Genomic DNA, 18768 nt, shown 5'->3' with positions numbered 1-18768 from the left:
AATAGCGATCTTGTTGACGGTGGAACATTTCAGTGTAACTGTCAAGCCTCCATGCATAATGGCGCGCGTGATTTATGATATTTCACGGGGGAATTCTTTAAAAAAAATGTTTTTTTTTTCTGTTATAAATGAATACCTGTTCTAATTAATGTTAGTAGGTTTGCGGGGAACATTGAAATTTGTTTATGCCAATGGTTTCGTAACTTTACAGTCACAGTTTAGTGAATATAAAGGAGGTACAGTGGCGTAGCCAGTTTTTTAAATAAATCTAAATGGGCCCTTTGTCGCAGGTGCCTATTTCATCAAACGACTGCAAATTGCAAAAGGAGGATGAAAATTAATAATTCTTACTTAAAACTCCTTAATTTTTCAATATTGATAAAAATTATTAAAAATATACGTGGAAATCATTAGGAAATTTCATTGATATGAGACTACGACGACCAATAATAGAGTTAAATAAAGGGTGAAGGGTAAAGAGTAAAGTTAAAGCTGAAGAGTTATTTTATTTTATTTTATTAAAGGGTAAAGTAACGACATAGATTCAGGAGGTCAGTTTTTTTGCACGCATACCCGGATAACATGAACTGTAAATTGTGAATAGATAATTGTATAATAACAATAATTGTAAAATAATTGTATATTATATGTAAATTAATATTATTGTAAAATTAAAAAAAAAACTACCACTTAAATGCGTTCATTTTGTTTTTACATAATAAACGAAATTTGATTTTAGAGTTTGTAAAGGCGCAAATGCCCGCAATTCTCAATACGCGTACTGTATGATAACTAAGCGGAGCGTAAACGCAACAGAAATTCTTGTAAAATACCGACAAGCTGGTGCGGCGATTGCAAACGTAACATTTGATCTCCAGCCATGGCGTTGTTTGTGAAACAAGTGGCTATAGATGAAACAAGTGAGAGGCAGCGTTTAGACATTTTTCGTAAAAGCAATTATTGCAATCATCATCATCATTCAACCCATATTCGGCTCACTGCTGAGCGAGTCTCCTCCCAGAATGAGAGCGATTAGGCCAATAGTCCATCACGCTGAATTATTGCTATGTTTTTGCTAAAATCCGTGTGCTACGGGCTGTTTATACCTGGTGTATGGTGACCCATAAATTAACATCCGCCTAAGAGAGCATGCTGAGCCGAATTCCATCATTAGGTACCACTAGCAATTGCATCGTTAAACATACTCGCCCTATCTTCTATAGGAGCAGACTGTCGAGTCAAAGCCACCAAATTCCTTCTCTTAGAGGTAAGGGACAAGGCCTGACAATGCTAAAATTTATTATAGATTGTTTGTACTAATATAAAATATAATTCTATTTTTTTTTTGTAACAGCTTTGTCTACAGATGCTCAAAATAAGAGTCATTCTGCACTTCACACTATTACAATTACGCGCAAAAAATAATTATTTGCTTTTGTTGTACTTTTTTTGTAGTACCTATCCATTTCTTTTGTTTACAACCTCTGCCACTGCCAAGGGTCACTGGCAGAGATCTCTTATAGAGATAAGTTTTTCCTAGTCCACGGTTTTTCTTTTTACTTTTGTGTATGACTAAATGGTACTAAATAATTAATAAAAAAAAATTAACTATTAACTTAATTTTCAATATTTTTTCTCATTGGTGCGTTAGTTGTGCTATGTGATTTCGGATTACGGAATCATGGGAATCCTTAGCTATGCAATATTGAATGTATCATTAGGCGGGCGGTGGTAATAACCATACAACTTAAAATTTTGGAAGCGTTATCGATTGTCGAAGAGAATAGAGATGATGACTAGGTTTGGATATATCGATTTTTATGTTACATTCGAGTAAATAAGGTCAATGTTAGCTAATTTATACATAAAAAGCAAAGATTGACAGGATATTTGCAAAATAAATAAGTAAAATTTCAAATCAATTAAAAATCTTTTATCGTAATTAGATGAAAATTCATACAGTTTTAGCTTCCTTACATTAAATGTGACATTTTTTGATATATGAACTATAAACATAAACGCACAAATAACAAAGACATTAGTAATTTTGTTTGACCGCCCATACAAATCCAACGATCATTATGAAACTACGACGTCATTAAATCGTACCATTTTGTATAGGGCGTTTTCCAGGGACTCTTTAAATCCCTGTAGCTCCGAAAGTAATTATCGCAGATAACCTTTTACTTTTACAAAATTGCTTTACTATTAGCATACTTATAATTTATATACAATTTATAAAACTGTCATCATCCCTATTGTTATATACATACAAGTTTACACATTTGTTCGTACGCAAAGCACTAATACTTTGCATAATGATAATAAACAAGAATTTATGTCAAAAGCCAGTGCGTTATCATTAAGCGCGATCATTATAGTGTACTTAGGCTGACACGGCACTCAATGCCTCAATAATTATGCTCGATTCACGATGATGCTACAGCCTACACTGACACTGGGTCAATAGTGCTTAGTGTCAATCAACTATTGTATTACTTTGTTTATCTCAGACCAATTATAGAAGGACCTGTATCGCACTCATAGTCACGAACAAAATTGTCTGTCATTTTCTGAAGAAAACGAGCTTAGATTTGGTATATATCTTATACTAAACTAGAAGTTTTTGCTCGTTTTTTACACAATTCAATTACACAAAAAGGTATTTTTATGGAGCTCTTTAATCGACGAACACGATTACAACAATTTAACATCGATAGTATAGAGACAGTTTTTATAATCGCATTAGATCGTTGATCATATACTTTGATAGAAAAGTAACGTCTAGCGAGGCAGGTCCTATACAATAATTGGTCTGAGTTGTTTATGTATTCATTTAGTTTTATTATGGCGACATTTGAAACATATTTATGTAGCATTTTTAGTACATTACTAATCGTAATCCCTTTTTAAGTCCTGATAAGAAAGATATGTTATGTTTGAAGAGTCTTGTCTGTGGCATTACAGATATATGTGACCGATTAGTGTTTTTTTTATTGAAATACATAGGTAGTTCTAAATAAAATTAAAATACATTCTGATAAATAAAATGGTCTTGAGTTTGTTACTATAAACTTCTACTATAGGCAATTATAAAGATTGACCGTGATAGCCTTGAAGAAGTGTATTTTTTTTATATTTTCTTCAGCAAATCATGTACAAACTTGATTCTGAAGACACTTAGTTTCGTGACAACCCTTAAAGCCAGAAACACTTAAAGTACCTATAACCTTTGAAGTTGATTCAAAGGGTTGCCTTATGTCTACGTGTCTATTGACTAGAGACATGATATGTCAAATAAATATCTCAATCACAGGTTGTCGTTCTAGCCGTCCATTATACGAAAATCTATTTTAATCCATACTTTTCGACTTTTTATTAAACAAATAGACAAACACTAGCGAGGAATGTTTTATATTACATAGTGATTGTAATTAAGCCTACTTTATACATACCCGTAGGTGTCGTGCAATAAAGTTATTTTTTTTAAACTTTAATTTATGTTTAATTGTTTATTTATTGTTCGCATACTTAAATAATTTAATCTTTAAAGGCCCATTTATAAAAGATAAATAACTTTTTACGACCCGTGAGTCGTAAAGTGATTTTGACATACTTATTTACTCAATGCTGACATTATTTTAATATTTCAATTATATATTCGTGTACCGACATTTTATAAATAACAGTAAGTGACATATTTTTTTCTTAGTAAATTGATCGAATATTTGACAAAACTACATAAAATAAACTAAACCATTTCAAAAAAGGTAAGATTCTAAATTAATTTACATAGCAAAATTTAGAATCTGTCCTTTTTTGAAATTAAAACAATGGCCTTTGTTCGCCTTAGTTTCAATCAAGTAAGATTGAAAAAAAAATCATGTTGTTTGAGACGTGATTACATGAAAATTTTAGTTTTTTTAAATATGTTTTTGATAATACGAACCAAAACCCCTGTCGGCTATGATGGTATATATTTCAACTGTTTCATGACGCTTACAAACGGAGCGTTTCACAAAAATAGGAGTTAACAAATTAGTTTAATACATGTCACAAAATGGACGACAGATATAAAAATAGACTTTTTTCAATTAATATCGATATATTTCGGTAGGTACCTTATTCAATGTACTACTCGAAATTGATATTGTTTATATTGAATTTGATATGAGTCAACTACCCTATTAAATACAGAAGGATAGTTCTACACAGCGTGTACGCCGGCGAAGACGAGGTCCCCGATATTTGACGTCACCCAGACGTGGGCTTTTTAACTCACGATCTCGGGGACGCCCGAACTGATACACTCAGGCCAAAACACCCTTCCCAAACGGCGCTCTAAGTCGAGGTCCGAGTCTCAGAGGAGACGCCCTTAGAGAGTCGTCCCGCCCATCTACTCTGCTTCTGTCTTCGGGCCCCATCAGTCGATGCTTGTGCGCTCGTCCAAACCCCCTGTGACGCTGCTGAGGTTTGCCATTAGGAGCCTACGGCACTTACACAATTAGCAAACAAAAAAAGAAGGATATTTCTAAGTTCCAAGACAAAGCTTTGTTTACTTGGTAACGCAATGTGGCTACAGCCTTGACGTCACATTGATTTGTCGGAGGCATCAATCCTTAGCACCAATTACCGTTTACCCGAGGGCCTGTTTGACGTTGTCGATCTACGGACATTGTTGAGAAAAATTACTACAATAAATATTTAATCTAAAACACACTTAGTCTTTTGTAATCGAATAGGTTAAGGTTAAGTAATTGAAATAGAAAGTTGACGAATAATTTATTAATTGACGTGCATTGTTAGAGATACGTTGTCAAATTGGGAAACCATTGTTATGGAAACTATAAGGTACTTAATAGCGTGGAAACCGCTGCTATTTTGGGATGAATAAACACATTTTCTGGAGAGAAAAATGTGAAAAGCTTTCAAGTTTCACTATAATGGAGGTACAGTTACAAGGAAAGCTTCTAAAAAATGCAGGCATTTTGCCTCATTTTGGCGGAATTCCAGAGATAATTTAGACAGGTTAAAGTGCTCCTTGATGCATGGGGTCTATCATAACCAAAACCATACTCTACAGACCACGAGTTAAAAGTTAAACAGAGACTAAATTTCTCGATAGAAATCAAAATGACTTTTTTTCGGGACTCGAATCCAGTCCTGGATTATCATATAAGCTATATAAGCAATTGCTTATAGCATCCGATCTAGGGGGCACCAAAAAGAGAAAAAAATGAGCACATCAAAGTTTTTAGAATGCACGTTTGAAATTGATGTTGATATTCTATGATCATCATTTAACGTATTAACATTTTTTAAATTAATTCCTTGTTATTCACCTAAGGATAGGGCCCACAGGGGAAGATTGCTTAAGGCATCAAGCAGGGGCGTAACTTATGCAATATCAGCCATTAAATTACAATTAAAACAGGAATTTAAATAATTTAAACACGGGCCCCTTAAGTGTATAAGCCGAGATGCTCCTCACATAATCTGGTGCTTCTCGATAAAAATAAGTGCTAAAGAGATTTTCGATACGTCTATTATTGGTGCCCCCAACTAATTTTGATACAGGGCCCCTCCAAGGCAAGCTACGCCACTGATTGGGCCCCACAACTAATTTTGATACAGGGCCCCTCCAAGACAAGCTACGCCACTGATTGGGCCCCACAACTAATTTTGATACAGGGCCCCTCCAAGGCAAGCTACGCCACTCATTGGGCCCCACAACTAATTTTGATACAGGGCCCCTCCAAGGCAAGCTACGCCACTCATTGGGCCCCACAACTAATTTTGATACAGGGCCCCTCCAAGGCAAGCTACGCCACTGATTGGGCCCTACAACTAATTTTGATACAGGGCCCCTCCAAGACAAGCTACGCCACTGATTGGGCCCCACAACTAATTTTGATACAGGGCCCCTCCAAGGCAAGCTACGCCACTCATTGGGCCCCACAACTAATTTTGATACAGGGCCCCTCCAAGGCAAGCTACGCCACTCATTGGGCCCCACAAGTAATTTTGATACAGGGCCCCTCCAAGGCAAGCTACGCCACTCATTGGGCCCTACAACTAATTTTGATACAGGGCCCCTCCAAGACAAGCTACGCCACTGATTGGGCCCCACAACTAATTTTAAAACAGGGCCCCACCAATGCAAGCTACGCCACTGATTGGGCCCGACAACTAATTTTAAAACAGGGCCCCTCCAAGACAAGCTACGCCACTGATTGGGCTCCACAACTAATTTTGATACAGGGCCCCTCCAAGGCAAGCTACTGGCATCAAGTTACCTTAAGCCGGCACTGCTCGAATCTTGCACCTCACGACCAAACAATCTAACCACTGCACCAGGGAAGCATGCAACAATACCACATAACATGCAATCTTCATAGCCACTTATTATGTCTGGTCTTGCGTAGGTATAATAATTTCCTTTGAGCGCTGTTCTTGGCCTATATTGTAACGTCGTACGGTTGTAGAGACAACGTATGCGCGATTATTCGTTGTGTAACAATGACATCCTCTGTAATAAATAATTAGCTGAGGGCAAAATAAATATTTTAGAACAATACATGTAAACAATACACGTTTAGCCGCTGGATGCTGGCGGCTCGAGATCGTTGTGCTTGGAGGTCCATGCAAGAGGCCTATGTCCAGCAGTGGACGTCTATCGGCTGATAAGGTAAGGTAAGGGGACACGTAAACGTCTAGCCCCACAGACTAGGCGCTGTGAGGTATTGAGTGTGCAAAATACGAGGAACGCATTCTGGATACAGATTTTTTCTTTTTTTTTTTCTTTTTTTTTTAAATACTAAAACTATATAAAAATAAGTACTATATAATAAAAAGTGGGGTTTTCCTTCCTGACGCTATAACTCCAGAACGCACTAACCGATTTCCAAGGTTTTGCATTCGTTGGAAAGGTCTCGGGCTCCGTGAGGTTTATAGCAAAGAAAATTAGGGGTAGGGTAAGTGTAGGTTAGGGATATGGTAGGGGTAGGGTAGGGGTAGGATAGGGATAGGGTAAGGGTAGGGTAGGGGTAGGGTAGGGTGGGGCTAGGGTAGGGGTGGTTGAAAGTTTACATCGACTTTCACGCGGACGAAGTCGCGGGCGTCCGCTAGTTTTTTATAATATGACCAATATTCCTATTCCCTTTCAAGTAGTCGGGAAAGACTGTGCTAGGAGTGGGTACGCCAATAGACCAACGGGGCGGGGATCGAACCACCACCCCTCGGTGATGAGTCCGACCGCTCTTACCGTTGAGCTATTGAGGCTTCATTTTAGTTTTTCTTTGCATCATGAAGTATTCCTATAACCTTTTTCGTAGTATTTGCTCAAATTCTGCCAAGTTTCATTTTAATTCATGTTGTAGTTTTGGAGAGATACAATTAAAATAATGATTGTTTTTAAATTTCTTGTGTTTTTTTTAATAGATTAGCTACAAGTATGATAATGTTATGATAACAAAATCGGATATTCTTAATAAAACAAACAATAAAACTAATACAAAGCATTTGTTTAGTCCATGTATTCGAAAAGGTGGTAGATAATAATAAATGGTAATGAACCAACAAACATGCAGACCCGAAATCTGCATGAGTTTTTGTGCTCAAACCTGTTAAAACTCGGATTATACACACTTCATACTACCTACTCACCTAACAGCGCCTGGTCACAGTAAAGATATTACAACCAGTAGTTGGACTTCATACTAGAGGTCGAAACGCGAGCTATACCTACGCACCTTGAACATGGGGTGATCGTAGGGTGAAGACAGTCGCGACTGTGCCGCGGTGACGAACGAACGCACGGTGTATTAACAGAGTAAAGTGTATTAATAGTATTAGATTTTTTTAATTATGACCAGTAGGAAATACTGTGCCGTTTTTGGATGCATGAATTCAAAATTATCCCATCCAGAGATAACTTTTTTTAAGTTACCTGGAAACTCTGAAAGGTAAGACTTTAAAATAAATTTACTTATTAGTAGGTAGGTACATAATCTTGTATTTTTTAATGGATAAGGTATTTCCTTTTATCTCCAGAATAAAGGTAGGTATCTGGATTAGTAAATAAAGTGAATAGAGTAAAGGAAAGTGATTGACACGATTGAAATAGGTAGTTATACGCGGTTCATGAATCACGATACAGTAGGTACGATAAGCTTGTGTTAAAACCTCGACTGCTTGTACAATGTTTTGTGTGACTGTGCTCGGATCATTTGTGTTTTGTTACCCGACTGCGGCGAAGCCCAAAGGAGGAGTATGTGTTTGAATGTTATGACTTTTTGTTGTATGCGGGCGACGGGAGGAAAGGACTGCGCGGGTGTGAAGTCGTACGCGCTGGGCATCGTTACCCCCCTCCCGGACCGCGCCGACCTTCGGGAGTGTTACGAACAAATTTGCCAAGCACACATACTGATAAATGATATGTCATTAGACTCGTCTAGATGGGCCGAGTGTCACTGGGTAACTTAGTTCTTAAAAAAATCAAAATGGCGGATTTTATGCGCTTTAATGTGCAAGCTCATAAAACTTTTGCTCAGCTTGGCATTGGTGACAAGAATTTTAACCGACTTCCAAAAAGGATCGTATCGTATTTACAGCGATATTTCCGTCATTTATAAACCGTTTCTTTTTTGTTTGGATGAATATTCTTTCAGGTTAGTCCCATTTTTTTCATGTCAAGATCTGATAATGAATCATCCTAGAGAAATCTAGGGGAACTATCGTATCGTAGGGACAATTAGTGCGTTTGTTCATTGTTTCATTATCTATTTTAAATCACTACAATTTCATGAAGGTATTTATCTTTTTTTTTATTTGTTCACGTAGTGTGGAGGTAATACCTAGATGGCATCACCGAAATAAATATGTTTAAGAATACGACCAATCCTTCAAGATCATTGACGTAGTATCAGCCTTAATTAAATCAACCAATCAAAAAACACGCATTTTTATTTATCACTTCCCATTTTACTACAATTTACAAAGTATTTTATTTGTTTATATAAAAAAAGTTTATTTACAATCACAAAACTTAGTGGAAACACAAAGTTAGCAAATGTAATTAAATTGCTGCAGGCGGGCAGCCCTATGACATGTTTACGTACCGCGCGGCTGTAGGTATTTATTTCAAAAATACGGCCGAGTTATTATACTGCTTGTAATATCTTTACTGTGGCCTGGTCCACCAAAGAAAGCGTGGCTTGTATTATTAAAGTCAAAGTCATTTTTTTTTTAATTACGCTTAGTTTACAAGCACTTTGAAACGTCAGGTAGGTAATGCATGATGAACATCGCGACCAATACACAATCAGTTTTATCGGATGTCAAGCCGTTAGCGCTGCGGGCATGTGGGCTTATTGGATGGTGGGTGCTGAAGGTGGCTTACCTATTTTTTTTTAATAACAATATGTTAGTTTTGGATAATCAGGTGATGATGATATGTCTCTTCAGTTTCATTGATTTCTTTAAAGATAAATTAAGGTTACTTCTGTTTTTCTCCTCTTTTCTATCTTTTTCCTTTCTCCTTTCCCTTATTTACCTACTCAATTCAGTATACTATTATATAATATGTTGTGTAACAATATATTTATTATCATTACATTAATTTACAATACGTAACGTTATCGAAACAGAGTAATATTAATTTGTTAAGTCGACGTATCCGATTATCGTCATAATTAAAGTGAAACTGGCGATAACTTTCAACTTAAAGGCTATGTTTGTTTTATTGCTTTTTAATTATACATATTTTTTATTATTTATTAATGAGGTAATATTAAACAGGATCTTGCGTAACTTTCATTAATCGACTGCTACAAAAGTGACACAAATTATTCGCTTTTCAATTTTTTTTTAACATTCTAGATCTAGCCATTTTCAGGCTCTAGTTCTGGAAGTTTCAGTTAAAAAAAAGAAAAGAATTAATAAAAAATATAGTATTTCTTATTGTAATTTTTCCGATACATAAATAATGACTGTCCTTAAAAAAAAATCATTATTCCTATCAACAACTGATTTATAAAGGTGCACTTCTCTCCTTTTTGGAGTGAATGTGGAGCTAAACCCATCACACTGTTCTAATGCGAGGTGACGGACGGAGATTAGCCCTAGGCTTGGGCTCCTAGTGACAGGATAAGACAGAATTGCCTTAACTGTTAGTACAACGAATTTAAAGTAAAACTGCTAAACACTGTTAGCTTTTTTAACTAACTGTCAGAGACGAGGAGGATGTTTAGATGATTATGTAGGTACCTACGCGTATGTATTTTGAATGACCACCAATATTACCGTAATTTGTGGACCGATTTTATATTCGTACAAATCTGTGTCAATTACTTTTTTACGATTTTAGTTGTTCCGTTTACAAAACTTAATTAATTACACATTTTCGTAACTTTTGACGATTTGCCTCTTAATTGTAAAGCCCTTTTTGATTATCGAAATCACGTTTCATCGTGCGAGTATAAAGGTATGGATACACTTGCTACACTGGCATGCCAGTTGCATGCACGGCCGTGCTAGTGCTAGAATATTAAATAAAAATAATAATAAAAAAAAATATTTCAGGCCAGACCCTTGACCCATAGGTATTACTATAAAAAAAACAATCATCGTCGTTTATAATCTACATTAGTACCTACCGTATTCAATCATCATCATCATATCAGCCGATCCACTGCAGGACATAGACCTTTTGTAGGGACTTCCAAACAACACGATACTGAGCCGCCTGCATCCAGCGAATCCCTGCGACTCGCTTGATGTCGTCAGTCCACCTGGTGGGGGGTAGACCAACACTGCGCTTTCTAGACATGCAAAATGTATTAATAAATATATTTGACATATATATGTAGTATGCACATTGCTGCAACTATGATTAGGGCTTCCAAATCACACACAAAAAGTCATGCGATAATTAATTTAAGCGATATGTGGCATGCCATTTAAAATGTACACACAAACAAACTGTATGGAATTTTACTTGTAAATGCCAAACACAGTACCATTTATTAACATGCCATTGCTGGCATGCTACGAGTTCTTCTATAATTGATGGTCTGTGTAAACCAGGGGCGTAGCTACCGTCGTATCAGCCGTGTCAATGTTAAGGGGCCCCCGGACTATAAGGGCCCCTTACGTGAGAAAGCCTCTGACGGCCTCCGTGGCGCAGTGGTATGCGCGGTGGATTTACAAGACGGAGGTCCTGGGTCCGATACCCGGCTGGGCCGATGGAGGCCTTCTTAATTGGTCCAGTTCTGGCTGGTGGGAGGCTTCGGCTCTGGCTAGTTACCACCCTACCGACAAAGACGTACCGCCAAGCGATTTAGCATTCCGGTACGATGTCGTGTAGAAACCGAAAGGAGTGTGATTTTCATCCTCCTTCTAACAAGTGAGCCCGCTTCCATCTTAGACTGCATCATTACTTACCATCAGGTGAGATTGTAGTCAAGGGCTAACTTGTAAAGAATAAAAAAAAGCAAAATCTTACTTAATCCGGTGTTCTTCGGAAAATATTAAAAATAACTGTAGAGACTACAGAAATGATAATAGTAGGTAATAAATACTCGTTTTTTTGTTAGAATTCGTTACTTACCCTTTATTTGGGACCCCCAACTATTTTAAAACAGGGCCCTTGGAAAGTTACGCTACTGGTGTAAACTCAGCTTAAATTACAATCCGCAAGCTACTGTGCATTGAAGTAAACCTTGGCTTAAACGAGTATTAAACTAATCGACACGAACATACATTAAATTACTATTAGAGATCCATTATTATGAAACTTCGGTATATTCAGAGAATGGTCAGTAACTAGGTCAGATGAGACTGAAGTACTAACCGACCAATCATGTAAATATTTCATTTTATAACAACCTTTGTTGCAAATTGCAATCATGCCTGGCCATAATCGCTGATAGGTACAGCCTACGGTAGAAGGCATTTGCCCAGAAAGTGCTTAAATAAAAAAGCTTTCCAAGGGCACTGTTTTAAAATAGTTGGGGGTCCCAAATAAAGGGTAAGTAACGAAATCTAACAAAAAAAGAGTTTATTTTTTACTTTTTTAATTTCTGAAGTGAAAACTACAGTTTTTTTTTATTTTTCCGGGAAGTACCGGATTAAGTAAGATTATGCTTTCACAAGCAAGGGGCCCCTGTAATCCGGGGGGCCTGTATCAATGATACCCCCGGCTATAAGTTCGTATCTTTATTCTTTTTTGGTGGCTACGAAAACGAAAGATGTAGTATTCCAAATTTAAGCATTGCGTATCAACTAATTTAAGAGCCGTGATAGCCCACTGGATATGACCTCTGCCTCCGATTCCGGAGGGTATAGGTTCGAATCTGGTCTGGGACATGCACCTCCAACTTTTCAACTTTTCAGTTGTGTGCATTTTAAGAAATTAAATATCACGTGTCTCAAACGGTGAAGGAAAAATATCGTGGGGAAACCTGCATACCTGAATTGTCTTAATTATCTACGTGTGTGAAGTCTACCAATTTGCATTAGGGTAGAGTGGTGGACTATTGGCCTAACTCGTCTTATTCTGATGGGAGACTCATGCTCAACAGTGAGCCAAATATGGATTGATAATTCAGAATTTTCTTAAAATCTCACTCTCCTGCTCATAAACCACTTTATATATATAAAATCTCCTTGATTTAAAAGATTAGCGTAAACTTATTGTCTATACTAATATTATAAAGCTGAAGAGTTTGTTTGTTTGATTGAACGCGCTAATCTAAGGAATTACTGGTCCAATTTGAAAAATTCTTTCAGTGTTAGATAGCCCATTTATCGAGGAAGGCTATAGGCTATATATTATCCCCATATTCCTACAACATCGGGAACCACGCTGGTGAAACCGCGCGGATTCAGCTAGTATGTTGACTATAGTATATACACGTAGTAAGGGTTTTTGAAGCCCGGAATTTAGGGCTGCTTATGGATTCTGGGCTAAGATACGACAACTATATAGCTGCGGTAGTACGTAATTGCTTTTACCGGTTAAAGATCTTATACAAAATTCGTAATTACATCAGTCAAGAAGTACGTATACACCTGGTAGAAAGCCTCGTACTATCGAAATTAAATTATGCAGATGTAGTTTACGGGCCTCGTGTCTTGGCCAGAACCAGTAAGCTCATACAGCGGGTTCAAAATGCGTGTGCGCGATTCTGTTTCAACATTCCCCCCAGAGCTCATGTCACTCCATTTTTGAATAAGCATAATATGATAAAGATGAGGTCTAGGAGGAAGGTACATCTTGCTAGTATGATTTTTGGTATACTAAAAGATGGTAAGCCAGTATACTTGAGTCAGAAGCTTAGCAGGATGAGCCGCGACAGAGAATCACTAAGGTGCACTCGTAAGCCTCTGAGCGTCCCTCGACATTGTTCAGCTGCCTTTAGGGGTAGTTTTAAATATGCCGCCACTCGCTGCTGGAATAATATTCCACCGCCAATCCGTGATTCCCGAAGCAAATTTGCTTTTCGTAGAAAGTTGAAGATTTATTTACTAAATAGACAAAAGGAATTTGAGGATTGTGCGGTGGAAATATCAATTTTATAGAGGGAATCAACATAATTAGGATAAATAGGATACTCATTTTTTTTTTTGGAATTTTGAAATTTTAGTTAATAATTTAGTTATTTTAATTTGAACATGATTTTCTATTTACCTATATATATTTATGTACTATAAAATATATATTATGCATTAATAAATACATACACTTCATAATATTATAAATGTATATATATATAAATTGCATTGTCGTTTTCCATTACATACTAGTATCACATTATATCTGTAGTTTAATTAGTAATTATATATTTTTAAAATGTAACACATATTTGCTGCTTATTTTAATTTAATTTAGTTAATGTCAATTTATTTGTACAATTATAAGCTGTGACGTCACACGGGTCTCAGCTGAAAATCAGCGCCGTGTGTTATGCTTGTATGTAGTGCACGGCATAAGCTGAGCTGTACACCCTTTCTTTTTAAGGGTTACAGACAGACATGCTGTCATAAGGATAGGGTACTGACTGTCTGTAACTTTTAGATTTGAATAAATTTATTTTCTTTCTTCTTTCTTTCTTTCTTCTTTCTTTCTAGTATGTTGACTGTCATTTTGAAATTAGTTAATTATACTCTTTTTTAATTCTCTTCAGGCTGCCAGTGCGCTATTCACTCTTGACGGGAGCCGCGGAGAAGAACTAACAAGAAGGCTGGCTCGAGGAGAGAAAAGAAGAAGAAGATGCCGAGCAGTCCTTGCCCTAATAGCTTTGCTGCTGCTTATTGCTGCCATTTGTGCTGTGGAGCTGCTCATGTCGAGGGGGCAGCGCGTCTTCGGGGCAGTTCTACGCTGACTTTTTCTTAATGTTTTGGTTAGTAGAATCACTGTACAATACATATTTCCTCGAAGGTTGCCTAGAAGAAATCGTTACTTAGCGATAAGGCAAAAAATACCGGCAAAGACGTACCGCCAAGCGATTTAGCGTTCGGGTACGATGCCGTGTAGAAACCGATAGGGATGTGGATTTTCATCCTCCTCCTAACAAGTTAGCCCGCTTCCATCTTAGACTGCATCATCACTTACCATCAGGTGAGATTGTAGTCAATGGCTAACTTGTAAAGAATAAAAAAAAAAAAGGTCGCCTTTTGTATGTTGATCTCTTCTTAATATGTTTTTATTTTAGTTGTATTTGTCTTTGTGTTGTGCAAATAAAGTATATGTATCTGTGTATATTTGACGGCCTCCGTGGCGCAGTGGTATGTGCGGTGGATTTAAAAGACGTTTCCTGGGTTCGATCCCCGGCTGGGCCGATTGAGGTTTTCTTAATTGGTCCAGGTGTCGCTGGTGGGAGGCTTCCGTGGCTAGTTGCCACCCTACCGACAAAGACGTACCGCCAAGCGATTTAGCGTTCCGGTACAATGTCGCGTAGAAACCGAAAGGGGTGTGCCTCCTCCTAACAAGTCACTAACCTATCTAATCATTACTTACCATTGTTAAGGGCTGTAAAGAATAAAAAAAAAGCTAGCTAGGCCCTCGTTTTGAATGCCTCATTGTATGTAGGGTGAAACCTACTTGATGTCCTCGGTCCACCTAGTGGGGGTCGACCAACCCTTTCCGGTGCGAGTTCGCTATTCCAGCATCTTGGGACCCTAACGTCCATCGGCTCTTCAAATTAAGTGGTCTGCCCATCGAAGAGACTTGGTGGCTAACTATGGTCCATATTAGAAGGCTTAAAGTCACTCAGCTTGCGATGGAGCTAGTTATGCTTGGAGTTTCTATGAGTGATCGAGTGAGCTGAAGTGGCAAGGGCAGGGCACATAATTCGACACCTAATAAAAAAATATAAGGTCCTAAGTAAATTAAAATATAATGAAAATTTTGAAAACCCCCGAAAGTCGTGAAATTATTAATTACACTCTCGATCAAGTCATCGATATTCTCTTTCAGTGGGCTTTCATTTAAGACCCCACTTGAGTATATTTGCAGACATTCTTTATTATATATACGGTTATTCCTCCCCACTTTCAACCCCCGGAACTTTTAAACGGCTCAATAGATTTTCATCAGACATGTCTAAGACCCACCCGTAAGTCACCTTTCATATAAAAAAAGTTTAAATCATCCGTTCGGGAGCTATGGTGCCACAAACAATCTGACAGACAGACAGACACGTCAAACTTATAACACCCCTCGTTCTGCGTCGCTTAATAAAATTGAACCGAGCTGAGAATCGAACCCTATGAAAATCAAATCCAACGCCAGAGACCGTAATATTTCAAATTCCCATTTTTGCTAAAAGTATTATGTGGGGGCACGGTAGTGCACCTCACCAAGTCGGAACAACGTTAGGCGCCTGCGAAGAAGTAGTCGAGAAAATTAAGCCCTGGCTCACCATAGTTTTCTCAAAGTATTTTGTAGTATTTTTGTACCCTCTTAAGTTTGGTAGAAACTGCTACAAAGTTCAAATTCTCAGGACATGATGTAAATAGAGTACTTATTTAACATGCCAAGTTGCATAGTAATAAGTTTTTGTTAAATAATCCTATTACGAAGTTGCTGACTTAAGATACTTTATCTTTAAGTGAACAGTCGATTTTGTTTTAAATCTCTACATATCTATCATATTAACATTAAAATTATTTTACTTTAGTATTATTATATTAAACATAAAATTACAGACAAATATTGGAAGTGGGAGGTCATTCGATGTGTTAGTATAATTCGCTATAAAAAAAAATTAACGTATTCAAATACAAAATTTTCAGTTTCAGAAACATTTCTTGAAGAATTGGATCAACTTCGGAAACATCTGTATGCAAAATCCTGATCGACTTGATCTCAGAATTTATTTGATCTACGCCGCTATGATATGACAATGTCGTATTATATGATGTCTTAATATGACTTATTGCATTACTTCGGGTGGATTATAAGTTAACAACGATATTATACTATGATGCTGTATTTATATACCTATGCTGAATTTTATGCGTTGAAGTTACTTTAATGAAATGCCATGTTTTATTGTAAAAATAGAAATAAAATGTACTTTAGATGCCCTAAAATCGATTTAGGGTACTTCATTGGATAACGCAGTTGTCTGTCGGTCAATGTGATGAGATAAAATACGTAAACAAAATGACCGTCACTAAGGTACCTCACGAAAGAAAGCGATTATTATCTTTTATCTCATTTATTTATAATTTTTTTATTATATTTTTAATAATAGATGAACTTTTAAATTTTACTTTTAAAAAACAAAATCCTTGTTTTTAAATCTCAATTATTTTAACTTTTGCCTCAACATATTCACAAACAGCCTCAATTTTCTTGCTTTTAAATTTTGAATTTTGTTTATAAAAGTAGTTTTCGTGAAACTAGAGTGTCAATCACGACGCTAAAACTTATTACGTATTAATCAGTTTCTATTTTTTTCTTCATTACGCTCGGGACTAAAACTAGTAAAAGAACATAAAGAATAATTTTAGTCTCTTTCATAACTTGTTAACAATCTACTGTTGTATTTTGATGAAGGAATGCAAGATCTTACTTTTAATTATACTACACAACACAAGCACAGAGAGTAAACGTGCCATTTAAATTACACGCATTATACTCATCAGTCTAAATCGCGATTTGCTGGTAGTTTCTTCGTCTTTTATATAAGCTTATTCTTAATCACAAATGATATGATGAATGATGATTAATCATAAATATTACATTTATGTTTGTAATGTATGATATATATACATACCTATATATACATTTATTCTTATTGTTAACCGAGACTTGAAAATTTGCATAGTTTTACTATTTTATGAAGTATCTAAATAGGTACTTACTTGTATATTTTTTTAAGTAGATAAGCATTTTATTTTAAAATTAACTAGATATGTGATGCTTTGGCTGTCCATTAAAACTGAATAGTTACCAATGCAATTTATTATTATTATTGTGTTAGAAATATAATTTGATTATTGTAAAAAGCTATAGAAACAGTAGGTATAAGTTTTGTTATAATATAGCGGCCATATGTGATAAATTAGCTTAGTAAACAATATACATAATTATATTTTAATGGTATTATAAATTAATATATGTATATTTAATCAATACACGTATATCTTTCAAATGTTGCATAATTGATACATTGGAACTACTTACTAGGTTTAAATAAATCCGTAATTTGTATTTTTTATATTGCATATGTTTCTAAGTATATTGCTGTATATCTATCTATCTTCTGTATATCCCAGGCTATCGTCATAACTTAATATATTAGTTTTTTTTTCACTATTAAATTTTTGTGTTACAAAATGATTGTTATATATTTTCCAATCATATTAATAATATAGATATATAAAACGGTTCCTGTTATTTGTACTGGGATGGGATTTAAATTTTAAAAATAGTGTCAATTTATTCGTATATCTAATCGTAAGGATGTAATTGTTTATTTCTTAGTTATAACTTAGTATTTAAGAAAACAAGTGCCTTGAAAAAATTAATACCGTAAATGAAACACTTCTTTTTGTCCATATAATAGCTTTTACTATTACATATTCCGTGGTAATAGTTATTAAATACACATGAAATTATTTTGCAAGGGTTCAATAAATATGTATTAAATAATTATTTATGGCATTATTAATTAAGCTCATTATCATATATCATCATGATAAATATTATTAATACAAATATACAACAAAATTGTAATGCAAAATGTATGGTTTTGTGATGATGGTATTAGATATTATTACTCCTAGGGTGAGATCCTCTGATGGATAAACTTTTGTTATTTTATAAAATGAGCCCGTCCATAATAAACCTCAGTAATAATACATGTAACTTTAGCAGCTCAATGTTAGACTAATTTTTTAAAATAAAGTTTTAGTTTATCAAAAAAAAAAATATTATGAGAACGAGAAAGACACTAATATTATGTTATTTTACTAAATAATAAATATTATTTTGGTAATATTATGTTATTTTACTAAATAATAAATATTATTTTGGTAATATTATGTTATTTTACTAAATAATAAATATTATTTTGGTAATATTATGTTATTTTACTAAATAATAAATAATATTTTGGTTTTTATTATCAACTTATTATAACAAACATCAAATCAATTGACAAAATGTCATTTATTTACTGTGTAATATCCACCAGTAAGCACCGGATGACATTTTTACATAGAATTGCAAAGCGAAATCTCAATTTTGCTTGTATT

The 18768-nt window shown here is 35.6% G+C and overlaps 1 protein-coding gene across 1 annotated transcript in view; it reads left to right on the top strand.

Moving 5' to 3' along the window:
• LOC112042938 (uncharacterized) overlaps positions 1-18768 on the top strand; it is a 70689-nt gene extending 51921 nt beyond the window's left edge. Inside the window, exons 6-7 of the mRNA XM_024078164.2 lie at positions 14187-14402; positions 16297-18768. Of these exons, the coding sequence (XP_023933932.2) occupies positions 14187-14384 (198 nt within the window). The 3' untranslated portion in view covers positions 14385-14402; positions 16297-18768. The remainder of the gene's footprint in view (positions 1-14186; positions 14403-16296) is intronic.

Source organism: Bicyclus anynana, chromosome 20 (assembly GCF_947172395.1).
Source record: "Bicyclus anynana chromosome 20, ilBicAnyn1.1, whole genome shotgun sequence".
NCBI classification, from domain to species: domain Eukaryota; kingdom Metazoa; phylum Arthropoda; class Insecta; order Lepidoptera; family Nymphalidae; genus Bicyclus; species Bicyclus anynana.
This window is presented reverse-complemented; position numbering and strand designations above follow the sequence as displayed.